Below are 15,686 nucleotides of genomic sequence, written 5' to 3' on the forward strand. Positions count from 1 at the left end.
CTTCTTCCTCACAAAAGTGTTGAGGTTTAATGTTTTGTGCTTCGAAATCTTCAGGTGAAAGATGTTGTAGAAGTTCAGAACATTGATCAATTATTTGCATCTTGTACTTGTGAGGAGGAGGAACTGTTTTGAAAATAGTGACTACAGTGATGGTGTTAATTACCACTTTTGGTTGGCTTGGTTATAGAACTAATGACTTCCAATTGTTGTAGACCAGTGTTCTGTCATAGCACATTCCATATAGATGAGAAGATTAAACAAAGTAGTTCCCATTTCTGTATAAAAATACATGTTTAAATTGAAGAATGACTCAATACAGCAATTGAGCACCCTAAAGTTCATCATTTCAAGGCCAAGACACATGTTGAAGATAATCGGGTGGGTGACAGAAGACGGAAAAAGGATAAGAGAAATTATTGGAGCAGCCCCAAGGATGTCAGGACAGTATGAATAATTTACTTTTTAGGGCAAAATTAGGAACAAGAGATGAGTAAATTACTCCTCTTTGTGCCAAAGCAACTCTGTATAGCTTGGGAGAAATAGAATATTTTAAGTTAATGATTTAATAATAAATGTATACATATAACTTACAAAATGTGATATGACTGCCTAAGGAGGAGTACTGAGGAAAAGGATCTGCAATTTGTAGTGGATCACAAGTTAAATGAGTCAGTGTAATACTGTTGCAAAAAAAGCAAACTTCTTTCTGGATGCGTTCACTGCAGGAGTGTTATGAACAAGAGACAAAGTAATTCTTTGTTTCTACTCTGCACTGATTAGGTCTTGACTGAAATAATGTGTCCAATTCTGGGTGCCACTTTTCAGGAAAGATGTGGACAAATTGGAAAAAGTCCAGAGGAGAATAATAATAATGATTAAAGGTCTAGAAAACATGAGCTATGAGGGAAGATGGAAAAAACTGGATTTGTCTTGTCTGGAAAAGATACGGGACGTAACACTTCTTTTAGGTACATACAAAGGTTCTTAGAAGGAGGAGAGAGAAGAATTGTTCTTAACCTGTGAGGCCAGGACAACAAGCAATGGGCTTAAACTGCAGCAAGGCATATTTAGGTTAGACAGTAGGAAAAACTTTCTATCAGGATGGCGTACTGGAATACATGGCTTAGGAAGGTTGTGGAATCTCTATCATTGGAGCCTTTAAGAGCATGTTAGACAAGCACCTGTCAGGGATGATGGAGAGAATACTTGATCCTGCCATGAGTGAAGGGGACTGGACTAGATTACCTCAATTTTTCTTGCAGTGCTGTGATTCTATTTGATATTTCACATCAGTAATATAAACCAAAATTTAAAGAGTTATCATCTTCCATTACTAAGACACTTAATATGTTGATTGAATTAATGGAATTACACATCACTTATTTTCAAGGGGGCCGAGGGAAATGGGGACGGGTACAGTTCTATGCTCCCAGAAGGCGTGGGGATGGGGACAGCCAACCTTCAATGCTGCCTACAGTACACCATGGCTACGTCTACATTGGCCCCTTTTCCGGAAGGGGCATGTTAATTTCACGAGTCATAATAGGGAAATCCGCGGGGGATTTAAATATCCCCCGCGGCATTTAAATAAAAATGTCTGCCGCTTTTTTCTGGCTTTTAGAAAAGCCGGAAAAGAGCGTCTACACTGGCCCTGATCCTCCGGAAAAAGCGCCCTTTTCCGGAGGATCTTATTCCTACTTCAAAGTTAAGGGCGCTTTTTCCGGAGGATCAGGGCCAGTATAGACGCTCTTTTCCGGCTTTTCTAAAAGCCGGAAAAAAGCGGCGGACATTTTTATTTAAATGCCGCGGGGGATATTTAAATCCCCCGCGGATTTCCCTATTACGACTCGTGAAATTAACATGCCCCTTCCGGAAAAGGGGCCAATGTAGACGTAGCCCATGTGACTTGTCCCTAGACAGCTGTTGGAGTTGCCTGGAGCATGCCTTGCAACACTCCAGCAGCAATTTAAAGGACCTGGGGTTCAGGCTGCCATCAGTTCTGCAGTAACAGTGGTGTTGGTTGGGAACACAGGGGCCCAGGGCAACTACCTACTTTGCCTCCCCTGTAGACAGACCAGAAAATGTCTCCTCTTTGAGGACTTGGTTCATTAAAACGAGTCTGTCAGGTTTGAATCTGTCCAATTACTGAATTTTCTACTAATCCCAATAAATCCAGTTGCTCACAAAGTGGCGACTGCAGGTTTTTTAAAATCTCAGTTTCTCTATTGAATGACTTACAAACCCAAAACTCTGAGCTTGTGGTGGTAAGAGGTATGCATGTTGCACATTCTTCCAGTTTTGTTACTGAGAGTACACAAACTTTTAACATTTGGTAGACTTCTTATAAATGTTAATACCTTACCTGTATATACTTGGATACCTGTAAACCAAAACCAAGCTTGTAGGTCCAGTAATTTACCTACCAGCCTTAGCAACTAGAATGTTGGATTAACTGTGGAGTATAGAGCCTAGGAAATAGATGTAGTGATTACATTACTTGTAAAACCAACCTTGCCACATCAGTTAATAGCAGCACCAGGAAAGGTCTAAAAGGCAGTTATTGAAGTATAACCATATCCAGAATTGTGCTAGTGCTTCACAATATAAATAGAAAGCCATGGTTCCTGGCCTGAAAATTATAGTCTTATTTTAGCAGTGACAAAGTGAATGGAGGATAACAAGCAAACCATTTAAGCCACAATCCAGTTCCCAGTAAAAGCAATCTTCATTGTTTTGAATAGAGCAGTGAGGAATGAGTGGTTGAACTGCAGTGGTCTTGGAATTGTTGATATCTAGGCTTACTGCTTTTATATTACCTATGTTTAAAAATGAAATTATACTGTACTGATGAAATAAAAACATTCCCTCTTTTGCATCTAGGAACTTCTTATTTGGAATGGTTCACATCTTATGTAAACAATGTCGTAACAGGCGGCTATCCCATCATCAGGGACCAGATTTTCAGGTATTGTCACTTTACTCTGTGCAGCATAATGAAAGGCAGAGTACTAAGTATGTGCTAAGTGCAGTGCAATACTAAGTGCAGCATAATTACAATTCAGAGAAAATCACCCCTAAACAGCTGGGTGTGGATTGGTTGGCATGAAGGTTAACAGATGCGGATGGAGAGAAGACGTATATAATATATACAACAGCTGTAGCTGCAGGATCAAGAGGCTTAATTTAATCCTGTTTTGTTACTGGAAATATTAGAACTAGTATTCTAGTAATATGACATTGAAGAGATAGTGATTAATGCCAGCTCCAACCCATCTGACTACTTAGAACTTGAGGTGCAAAATGGGAGGGCTAATAAGGAAGATACAACTGTAGATCATTTAGGAATTTACTGAAGAGCAGCTTTCTGTGGCTCAGAAGCTTCTCTTATATTAGCAGAAGTTGGTCTAATAAATATTACCTTATCCACTTTGTATCTAATATCCTGAGAACAAAACTGGTAAACAAATGACATTTGAAATTTTAAATAAGGGATTCTTGCAGTGATCTCGTCTATTTGCCATTACTTTGAATGTTGTATTGAATACATGAATTGTGATACTCCACTTCAATTACCCAAGCTTTCAAGATAGATTTACTTTGAAGCTCAAAGTACACTTCTCTAGTATGTTCTTTTGGTTGTGTATAACAGTATTTCTCAACCAAGAGTACACGTAAAGGGGGTACATCAACTCATTTAAATATTAGACTCATTTTACAACAGGCTACATAAAAAAACACCAGCAAAGTAAATACAAGCTAAAATTTCCTGCAGATAATGACTTTTTTATGCTGCACTATATCAGGTCCCCAAAGTATGGGGCATGGGCCTGTCCGTGCCCCTTCCCTCCAGGTACTGTGGAGGAAGGTTTGGTGGATGTGGTGTCCTGAGTTCTGCTCCAGTCTTGCCCTGCAGCAGCATGCCCAGCTCTGTTTCTGACTCCATCCCAGCCCTATTCCCAGTCCAGGGCCAAGACTGGGGGATAAGGCTGGGAGCTGAACTTGACTGCAGGCTCAGCTGTTGTGCACTGTTTCCCCCGCTTCCAACCCCATGCCATGATGCAAGAACAGAGGGCAGGGGAGAAGATAATAGTTTAGGGACAGCTGCTCTGTATTATATACTGTGTACTGAAATGCAAGTACAGTATTTATATTCCAATTGATTTATTTTATAATTATACGATAAATGCCAAAGTAGGAGGGGTTTTTTTAGTCATTCTGTGACACTTTTTAAGTATTCTGGATTATTAAACCTGAAACTTAAAAAAAAAAAAAAAAAAGTAGTTATTCTGTGCGATTATTAGCTATTCAAGACAAATTAGACTCCTGAAAGGAGTAAAGTAGTTTGGAAAGTTTGAGAGCCCCTGGTGTATAACAGTTCCTCTTAAGGTTAATGGGATGCTGTGAGAACCATATTTTGGGTCTCCAGGATAAATGTGTATACAACCTAATATGAAGAATTGCATGAAGACATTTCTGAAATCAACCAAAACAACCTTGCTTGGATGCAGACCTGCTCTCCTGGTGTAAGGAAGCATTGCACTCATATTGTAGTGCAGTCATAAAAATGAAACTGACTAGTTTCATTTAGAGCTAATGTTATATAGAATAACTAATTTTTAAAAAATCTCAGGTTTAATAATCCAGAATACAATTAGCATAGTTTATGAATACTTAATCTTCAAAAATATCCTTTTAGCGTTTTTATTGAACGTGTGAAATTGAGTTACATCATGATGAAGAGTTGGAAATTTCTTTTGTTTCTATTGCACAGATACGTTCATGATAAGGAGTGTGTGGCCACAACAGGAGATATTACTGTTTCAGTCTCCACATCTTTTCTACCTGAACTTAGTTCTGTACACCCACCTCATTACTTCTTCACTTACAGAATCAGGTGAGTAGCAAATTGGCTCTCTTTTCTGGTAACAGAGAAGAGTTGTCTGGGGTTCAAGCTTCATGACTTGAGCAAATGCATGGTACTCAAAAGTATGATGAAATTTGTATATTTAGACTAAGAATGTTAAGTATCAGGTAATTGACTAATCAAATAGTCAATGTATTTTTAGTCGATAGGGCTGTTGCTACACTTCAAAGGCAAAAGCGCCAAAGCCTGGGATCAACTGGGGAATCTCCCGCTGACCCCAGGCTCCACGCTGCGCTGCAGCTTTAGAACACCACCGCGGCATTTCAAAGCAGCAGTGCCACACACAACCCAGAGTTAGCGGGGAGTCCCCAGCTGATCCTGGGCTGCACGTGGTGCTGCCACTTTGAAATGCCACGAGGAGCCTGATGCCAGGCTCCATGCATGTTTCAAAGCAGCAGTGCCACACTGAGCCTGAGGTCAGTTGGGGACTGACCCCAGGCTCGATGTGGCACTGCGGCTTTGAAGTACCCCTCATTTCTCCTTCCCTTGGTGCCTCCATCAGAAGCAGAAAGGGGAGGGGGGGCGGGGTGACTAGTCGACTATCAAATAAACATTTGCTTACCGGATAGTTGACGAGTCCTTCACATACCTAATTTAGATACCATGTATAAAAGGGGCTTGGCATATACTATGCAATGTACATATTTTAATATAGCTTTAAATAAAAGGCTACTTGACTATTTTGAAACTTGGAATGGGTTTTATTGTTCTAGTTGGGAAGTTTCTTTTCACTAACAATATATAGTTCATATCACTTGGCAAACACAAACAGTCACATGTCGTCATGATTTAGGGAGACATAGGTAATTAAGAGGTATACTTAAACTGGGATTAGACCTTTTGTGTTCCTCCTTTGGTCTGTTGACATCACTAGAACTTAACGCTTTCTCTAAGCAGTAGGGAACATAGGATAGTATTTTGACCATTTTATGGTCGTCTTAGACATTTAAGTAATTCATTTTTAAGTAAACAATTTTTGATTTGGCTTACAGAATTGAGATGTCCAAAGATGCTCTTCCTGAGAGAGCCTGTCAGTTGGATAGTCGGTACTGGAGAATAACAAATGCCAAAGGTGATGTAGAAGAAGTTCAGGGTCCTGGAGTTGTTGGTATGTATTCTGAGAGTTTGATTTTTCATTTGAACAGTTGGGGCATTCCAGTGATAAGAAAGTTTTGTAATTTCTGGCAAAGCCATTCTCTGTAATGATGCAAGATGGTGGCTATTCTCTGATCTTAGCAAACATGTTCTCTGTTCAACTTTCTCATATGGGGTGCAAATGAATTATTAAACATTAACTTCAATTTTAAATAATTTAATATAATTTTTGGGTAAATATTTTAAATTGTTGGGCATATCTGTATTTAATACGTAAGTAGTCAAACCATTTAAAGATTTTTTTTTTTTTTTTTTTTTTTAAATAGATGGTCAGCTCTTTGGGAAGGAACTGCCCTTTGATACACCAATTAGCATAGTAGGGCTCCTGAGGACTTTGATAATACAAATTAATACTAAGAGTCCTGAAGTCTCTTATGCCATCTGGCTTTTTAATCTAGGTATTAAGGTTAACATAAGTGCATGTCAGAAGATTTAAGTACTTGTTCTTGTGTTTAGAAATAATTAGTAGCAGTAGTTTTGATTTTTAAAAAATAAGACCAAACTCTCCCCCTCATCATGTGGTTTGGGCATTCTCCCTTTGGGTATGTCTACACTACCAGCCTAGTTCGAACTAGGGTGGTTAATGTAGTCAATCGAAGTTGCAAATGAAGCCCGGGATTTAAATATCCTGGGCTTCATTTGCATCTTGCCGGGCGCCGCCATTTTTAAATCCCCGGTAGTTCGGACTCCGTGCTCGCGACTACACGCGGCACTGAGTAGGTAGTTCAAATTAGGCTTTCTAATTCGAACTACTGTCATTCCTCGTTCCATGAGGAGTAACGGTTGTTCAAATTAGCCTAATTCGAACTACCTACTCCATGCCGCGTGTAGCCGCGGGCACGGAGTCCGAACTACCGGGGATTTAAAAATGGCGGCGCCCGGCAAGATGCAAATGAAGCCCAGGATATTTAAATCCCGGGCTTCATTTGCAACTTTGATTGACTACATTAACCACCCTAGTTCTAACTAGGGTGGTAGTGTAGACATACCCTTTGAGATTATTATACTGACTCCTGTAGAACAAGTTAAGCACTTCAGATTTGGTGAATAATGTTCTTCAGGAAAAAAAAACTGCTGTTCACTTGAGACTGAAAACGATGCACCTGTAATTAGTCACTAGAAAGTTAATTAAAACAGAATTTGTTAAAATAAGTTTATTTTTTTCTATTTGTATTAGTCCAGTTACAGAAAGCACTTAAACTTTTACTACCTGTGTGCTCCAGCAGAACGCTAACTGAATTTAACATCTGTAGAAATTCTCTATATTGCAATTCTCTATATTGCAAGGGGAAGTATGTACTATTGATTCTTTTAAAAAAAATAAAAATCAAAACTCTAAATAGCTTTTTTTTTTTTTTTTTTTCCTCCCCCCCCCCCCCCTTTCCCTCCCCTCCCCAGGAGAATTTCCAATAATCAGCCCAGGTAGAGTTTACGAATATACCAGCTGTACTACCTTCTCCACTACTTCAGGATACATGGAAGGATACTATACCTTTCATTGTCTCTACTATAAGGACAAGTTCTTTAATGTCATAATTCCCAGATTTCATATGGTGTGCCCAACATTCAAGGTGTCTACAGCACGCATGGTAAGCTGAGGTGCAGTTGGCATTACTATTTGAGCTAGGCTAACCTTTTTGCAGAAAACACATTCTCTAGAAATAGATCTTACTAGACTCAATAATGCTGATACTTTTTCCAGTTTATAACTTTATTTTATTTCTTCTTATAATGTAAACCATTCCATATTAGGGGAAAGGACAAAAACAAGAATTACTAAACCTGGAGATAAATGGTTTCATATGGAGAGTGAGAGAGAGTGAGACACACCTCAAAAAAAATCCTATCCCCTAATTTGAGTTCCGTTTACTTCTTTGAGGTGATCTTTGTAGCCAAGGGAATATAACAAAATAGAATTGACTCTAACAGTTATCACTTGGGGACTGCCTGTATTTAATCCTGAGTTACGCGGATCCGACTTATGTCGGATCCTCAGTTACGAAGGGGGCTTTTCTCGCCCCAGAGGACGCGAGCGGCGGGAATCAGCCGCTGATCCGTTTCAGCAGCAGCTGACTTGGGGACACCTGGGGTAGAGTAGCTGGGGTGCTGCCGGGTTGGTCCCCGCAGCGTTGAGGTGCGGCGCTGCGGGGACCTACCCGGCAGGGCCCCAGCTGCTCTGTCCCAGGCGTCCAAATTCAGCCACTATTGAAACTGATCAGTGGCTGATTCCAGGAAGCCCAGGGCAGAGAAACTCTGCTTCGGGCTTCCTGTAGTCAGCCGCTGGTCAGTTTCAGCAGCGGCTGAATCTGGACGCCAGTTCTGACTTGCATACAAATTCAAGTTAAGAACAAACCTACAGTCCCTATCTTGTACGTAACCCGGGGACTGCCTGTATTCATGTTGCCTCATGATTGGATTACTGCAGTACACTCCATGTAAGGTTTCACTTAAATCAGTCAAAAAATTTGTGTGAAATAGCGATTTATATTTTAAGCAGTGCTTGATTGTCAGTTGCATATGGAACTATAATATGCATTTTGAATCTAAAAGAGTTTAAATCTAAGATGTCTAATTTGTATCCATTAAACCCTAAATAGATTGGGATCTTCCTGCTTGACAAACCAGGTTTTTCCTTCCCACTCTGTTACAGTTTCAGTGGACAGAGGAGTTGAACTTCACTGACTGTCAAGCTGGTAGTAGGCTAATGATAGAGCATTTTCTGAGAGGGGTTTGTTAGTCTGAATATACCCTATTCATGTTTTATAACTTGTTTTTGTGAAAAATATTTTAAAAGGGATAATGTGAACAGGCTAAAGACTGGCTGACATCGTACTTTTGTATTAATAATTAACTTATTAATTACTCTTTGGGTTAGCTTTTATGGTTGTGCTGTTTTTACAGGCTTAGTTAACCCAGGTCAGTTAGTTCTAAGTTCACCATTTTCATGCTTTTTTGTGATTTGTTTGATAAACACAGCTGACTGATCTAGTGTTTTTTACATCAGCACAAGTGCGCACAGAGCCCCTACTTAAAGATTCTAAGTGCATAATAGTGTCAGTGTCCAAGTGAAGTGTGTTAGCACTTCGAGTAAGTTTTCATACAGCCTAACGTGTGGGGGGGGGGGGGGAGGGGGGAGCCTTTGCCTCCAGAATTCTTCAGCAAACTTTTCCTAACTCCTGTCAACCACAGTACTTGATGATTCAGTGCAATTCCAGTAGTTGGTGAGCCAAATTCTGTTCTCTCTGGTCTATTTAGTTTATCAATAAAAGTTCTAACAGGTTAGAAATATAATTGCCATGTAGATTACGATTTTATAAAACTGATACATGAAAACAAGTCTGATTTAGCAGTAATTTACTATTTGCAGTAATTAGACTTTATCTGAGGCTGGCTTTTTAAATGTGATGTAAATGACATCTTGGTTTTAATTTGGTTACATTGTTAGAGCACTTAATCAGCGTGAGATTTAGGAGGTGTTTAAATACTTAAACATGGAGGTGTCTTGTTTGTAGGAAACTAATCATAATGAATATGCTATGGATGAAGATGAAGACTCAACAGATACTGATGAATATGAAGACAGACGTAGAGTCTTGGATATTCCTGCCCCTTCTGGACGCTGCCCACGTCATACCTGATTAATCTTCTAAAAAAAACTGTTGGTCACAGAACAAATTAAACTTTGTGGGGCTACTACATAAGACAGTTTCTGAATATTGTAATTGAATTGTTTCTTTTCCACTACAGGACAACTAGCATGAATGTTGGTGCCAGTTCAAGTTTCATCTGATAGGACTACAGGGCTTGTGTTTTCTGGAAAGAGGGGAGGGAGGGAAAGGGCTTGTTCTGTTCACTTTTTTCCAAAGTGTAAAACAGTGACAGTATAGGGGTAATCATATCTTACATTTTTTAACTATTTCCTATTTATGGTCATATTACAAACATGGTATGGGGATTTGTTTTTATACAAGCATTTAAAACTTAGCAACAGAGAGAACAGATTGCAAAATAGTGCATGATGGTCTTTCACACTGATTTCCAGTTGATAACTTCTGCTATGAATGAATGGAATTTGGAGTTAGGTCTGGGTAACGCCATTGTGTTAGCTCAGGTGCTCTGATACATTTTTATATTAACATACAAATACCAGAAAATTCTGATGACTGAGTGCATAAGTTTGAAATGAAACAAAACTTATTTTTCAGACAATCTGTCTTTCGGCTTAGTTTATAATAAATATCTGATGATCAGATATATGCCTTTTGGAATGTGTAGTATAATTCATAATGTGCTGTTAACTGATAAGCAATTTCTCAATTATTACATAGTATAAATTTGTAAATACTGTTTGTTTTTTCTTTATATGTTTGCTGTCTGACTTTGTGGTAAGTGACACAAATTTTGTGCAAGACTAAGTATTATCATATGTTTTCCTGAATCCTATGTGGATTTTTGTAATTATTCTTGATTCATAATTGAGGCTTAACAATACATAGATGTCTAAAAGCCTTATTTAAAGAAATATTTGTTCCATCATTTAATTTTGTTTCCATTGCCATTAAAATGAACATATTGCCTCCTTTATTCTAAATGTTACTTGGAACTATTTTTCTTGATACGAGTAGAGCAAGTTGCAGAAAAGTCACAACTAGTGCGATGTTGTAGTTGGTTGCCCTTCTTCAGAGATGAAAGTAAGTTGCAACTTTAGTGCTGCTCTGATAAGAAGCTGGCGGGTTGTGGTGCTCTGTTGAAGGCAGGGCAGCACACTTCCGTCTGGGCTCCCAGGATTCTCCTGCAGGCTGCTGTGATAAGCAGCAGGCAACCAGGTAGGTACCAGGGGCTAGCTGGGGGTACAACCCCACCGGTCCAGGATGGTGAAAGGGGGCTTGGACAGAGAGTGCTGTGTAGCGCGTGCAGAAGGTGCTGATTCTCTCTCCTCTTCCTCCCCTCTCCCCACTTCCTCCCTGCTTTAAGGACTTACTAAGACACTGCTTGGCCATTCCCTTTATATCTCTATCAAATCACTACAGGGAAATACACAGCTTGCCTGCTTTCTTCTTGCTCCTGACTGGTGAAGGGAGGAGCAGAGGAGTAAGTGACCCATGCTGTATGCTTTCCTCTCATGTCCTGAGTGATGGGAAGGGGAAATCAAGCAACATGTTGGTATGAATCGGGGGGAGGAGGGGTTTCAGGCCTGCCTAAATGGTGCCATTGCCCTCCCTCCTCTTCCACCCGTACCCTGACTCCTGAGCCCCTCCTCAGTAGGGATGTAAAATCCCATTTAACAAGTTAAATGCAATACATTTAACCAATTTAAAAGGGAGGTTGACAGGGGTCAGGGTAGAGCTGAGTCGGGCTAGAATGACCTTTGCTACAGAGAGAGGCTGCTCCAGCCCATCAGCTCCTGACCCCCTCTGCAGGGGCTGCTGCCATAGCTCCCAGCCAGCCCAGGCAGGGAACTGACAGTCCTGTGCAGGGGGCCCGATGGGGACTGGATGGAGCAGCCCACCACCCTCTGCTGGGCTTTGGGCGGGGGACTGCTCCTGGGTACCAATTATCCACTAAGCATCACCTGTTAAGATTTTAACAGGTTACCTATTAATAGTACACACACACATGCACACGCACATCCCCAAACTCCTGCCCTGAGCCCTTCATACTCTACCCCATGCTTTCTTGCAGGTACTGTCATTGGAATCCCATGTCCTGAAGCCCACCAAGGGGTATCTGTAAGAAATTTCAGTTACTTTTTACTCCTGTCCTTCACACCTACACAGCAAATTTCTTCCAGTTTGGAGAGAAACCACTATGTGGCACTGGTGGACCCAACAGAAACCTCATTTGCTGGATAGCTCATTCAGTAAAGATTGGCTGCAACCACTACTGATTATGGCTGCTATTTCCTTTACATGATTTCAGTGTGGTACGTTCACTCTTTTTGTTTTTGGTCTTCATGTCAGTTGGTTATTCCCAAGAGAGAATGAAGAACCAGGAAATGTTACTGAAAAAATGCCTATAGAAGTGGATGAAAGATGTAACTCCTTACATCTGCAGAGCTTGGCCCTTGATTGATTTTGATGAACTGTACTAACAATTGGAATACTTGAAACTGCTCATTTGTTTTTATTATAACCTCTTAAATATTGAATGAAAGGAAAATATTGTGTAATAGGAGAGAGCCTTGATACTTCTTTCAATTAAATACAAGAATTTTTTTAAAGAATTAGTGAACAAATGATTAGAGACTAGTAAATTCCAGCATAACCGCAAATCTGTAGTGTTAAAATGAAAAGATTTAATATTCATTAAGGGCAGAACTTACCACTGCTATTGATGATTTGGGGGGTGGGTCTGTCATGGAGGATTGGGAAGACATGGATTCTATGACTTTCTATGATTTCTGCAGTGGCCAGAGTGGCTGATCCTGGGAACAGCTACTAGCATTGGCTGCTACTGGAACAACTTCGCAGCCAGCCATTTGGGTTTCACCTCAGCTAGCTGCACTGATTGTTGCTTGAGCAACCCCAGACAGTTGGCCTTCCAGGAGCATCTGAATAGTGGCTGATGCAGCTGGCTCGGGATGGTGGGAGCAGCCACTGCTTGGCAGTTTCCTACGCAGTGGGAGCAGCTATTGCTGCTTTGGGGGCAGAGGTGGCCCTTGGGCACCCCTACAGTTAGCAGCCCCCTCTAAGAGTATCCAAGGGTGTTTATAGTAAGTCATGGATAGATCATGGCACTAACCTTTTTTGTTTATTGCTGGTGACTAGCCCATGCCTTTTACTAAAAATACCCCTGACTAATTCACAGCTTTATTGATGATCTAAGGGAACATGATTTCCTGTCCAACTGTGAAACTAGTTTAATCATTCTCAGTTGAGGAGAGTGGTGTTTGAACACGAACTCTTCCAGGTCACATGACCTGAAAACTGGCTCATGCTTTCTAATTGTATTCTTCAGAGTTCAGAGTGATAGCAAGGCCCTTTCATCCCACCTCTTAGGTTTATCTTGTCACCATTCTGTTCTGTTGGAGTATAATTAGTTTCTTCTTTCCTAGCATAGCCAGTGGGACCCTGTTTAAAACCATGTGACTTGAAATCTTCCAAAATTTCTAAGGAGTTTGTCACTGCAGCAGCTGAGATCTCCTGGTTTTGGAGGTGGATCTCCTGTTCATTCCATGGAGGTATAAGCAAGCCTGTTAGGAAAAATTGGGAGTAACGTGATATAGGGGGAACCAGCGAGTTTCTATCCCTTTGCTATGGGATTGTAGAGTGGTCACATTGTGCTAACTATATTCATTTTTTGGTTTTCATGAACAGAAGTGAAAGGAGGTTCTAGTAGGGGAGTGAAGCTATCGTATACCCTTGACCGAAGATCGGTACTCCTCTCTCTGGGAAAGTTGTCCTCTTCAACCAAGTGCACAGCTTCAGAAGGGATGCACATGGAGCGGTGAGGGAGGAAGGGGAACCCGCCTAGCCAGCCAGATCAGCTGAATCAACCCTGGCAATCAATGGGGTGACAAATGTTGCAGTCTTTAATCAAGCGTCCAAGATGAAGTAAAGTTAGTCACTGAACATAAACTGTGACATAGCAGCCTTGCACTACCTCATTTAAAACAACATTACAAGTGTCAGGATAAAGTACAAACACAATTTTTGTGTATAAAGAAGTCAAGCTTTACATATCTAAAAGTGGCCAGTTAAAGGTGTAAAAGGGTTCACTGAACCTCAATCCACTATATTACATACACATAGCTTTCATAAAGGTGCCCTAAAATGATACAGACCAGTCTAGGGATGTGAATGTGTACACAGTTAAACAATGAGCCTGTGCCTGTCGGTTAATCCTCCTGGTTGCACGCATGCACATGCACCCTGTGCTGCTGCCTCTATATCCGCACACAGCAAGCCAGCTTTCAGGCTGGCTCTTCGTGCATACCGGCTCTGACCAAGCCAACAGCCCCCATGACGGGAGCTGGCTCAAAAGACATCTCCTGCGGAGCCCCTTCCACTTAAAAGCCAGCTTCCCACAAGCACAACCTCTCCCTTCCTTGTCCCCCGTGTAACTGCTGAAAATTTCAGCGCTTACGCTTTTACAAAAATACATGCATTTTAACATCCCTAGACCAGTCCTAAATATGCTTAGGCAGCTGTGGATCAGGGAAGGGAAAAGTGGAGCTAAATCCAAGCTGGAAAAACTCCTAGTCCCCATGGTGGGATAGGTTGTCTGTGTTGTCATCCAGGGAGCGCTTATTTGCTAAGATGACTGTAATTGTATGGCAGTGCTGTTGATCAGATTGAGCCTCTAATTAGCATCTTCTGTTTTGCTATCAAGGATTGGTGGGTTTTCTGCTACATCAATAAAAGGCTGCCTGTTGCATTTTGCTGTTGCACTGAGCTCAATCAGCAGTAGTTGCAAGATTAAGAAGAGTGATGACAGTGGGATTGAGAGGACTCTTGTTAACTATCTGACAGCTAAGAGGAAATTTTCTTATGACAGCTGTCTATAGGGAAGGCAGGTAACACTTCATACTGTGATATGAACATTCATTGCATTATAACACTTTTGTGAGGCAAGACATCTGTATTAGATTCCTTTACAGGTGAGGAAACCAGTTAACTGAGATGCCCCATGATCATATTACACACACCAATAAGTCAGGTTTTAGAGAGTTTTGTGCTGTAAACACTCAAATCCAGTGCATTTTGCTATATATCATGAACTAGTGAGTAAATGCAGGGGGGAGGGGCGGTTTGGAGGGGGTAATTTGTTTTGGTCTGCATGAAAAGGAGTCACCTTTCAAGTCTTATGGGAAAAATAAACCTTGAATAGCGATTCAAGAAGAGGAGCTGGGAGACCATTTCATTCATAGGGAATGATGTGGAAGAAGAGAAGCAAGAAACCGATAGAAGAGATGTGGGCTGCATCTAGACTGGCATGATTTTGCGCAAATACTTTTAATGGAAAAGTTTTTCCGTTAAAAGTATTTGCACGCGAGAGCCTGGCACGGATGCTTTTGCACAAAAGACATCTTTTGCACAAAAGCATCCGTGCCAGTGTAGACACTCTCTTGCACAAGAAAGCTCCGATGGCCATTTTAGCCATCGGGCTTTCTTGTGCAAGAAATTAACTTGCCTGTCTACACTGGCCCTCTTGTGCAAGAATACTTGCGCAAGAGGGCTTATCCCTGAGTGGGAGCATCAGCGTATTTGCGCAAGAACCACTGATTTTGTACAGTACAAAGTCAGTGTTCTTGCGCAAATACTTGAGACCAGTGTAGGCAGATGGCAAGATTTTGCTTTTGCACAAAATCTTGCCAGTCTAGACGCACCCGTGGTGTCTTAGGAAGGAAAATAATTTCATACCTTTTGAGTGTTTAATGCTTTATTTGTGTTGAATCTCAAGTCTTCTCAAGAACAAGACTGTTAAAAAAAATTCCCATTGTGGTTGATCATTCCTAACTGCCGGTCCGTGGACCGGTGCTAGTCCATGAATTTCTGGCTGCTGGGCCCTGGCAGCTGCCACAGCTGAAGCCGGCTGTTTGTTCTGGGGGCAGGGCTGGCATGTGGCTGAGCTGCAGGACAAGTCTGACTGTAGCTTCCCCCTCTCT

The 15,686-nt window shown here is 41.1% G+C and overlaps 1 protein-coding gene across 1 annotated transcript in view; it reads left to right on the forward strand.

The window, feature by feature from the left end:
• The window catches only part of FBXO3 (F-box protein 3), a 34,163-nt gene extending 23,500 nt beyond the window's left edge, over positions 1–10,663 (forward strand). The window contains exons 7-11 of the mRNA XM_075927668.1: positions 2,881–2,965; positions 4,772–4,894; positions 5,917–6,032; positions 7,478–7,668; positions 9,592–10,663. Of these exons, the coding sequence (XP_075783783.1) occupies positions 2,881–2,965; positions 4,772–4,894; positions 5,917–6,032; positions 7,478–7,668; positions 9,592–9,717 (641 nt within the window). The 3' untranslated portion in view covers positions 9,718–10,663. The remainder of the gene's footprint in view (positions 1–2,880; positions 2,966–4,771; positions 4,895–5,916; positions 6,033–7,477; positions 7,669–9,591) is intronic.
• Positions 10,664–15,686: the final 5,023 nt, after the last annotated feature.

The sequence above is a fragment of the Pelodiscus sinensis genome, chromosome 4, assembly GCF_049634645.1.
Source record: "Pelodiscus sinensis isolate JC-2024 chromosome 4, ASM4963464v1, whole genome shotgun sequence".
Classification (NCBI taxonomy): Eukaryota; Metazoa; Chordata; order Testudines; family Trionychidae; genus Pelodiscus; species Pelodiscus sinensis.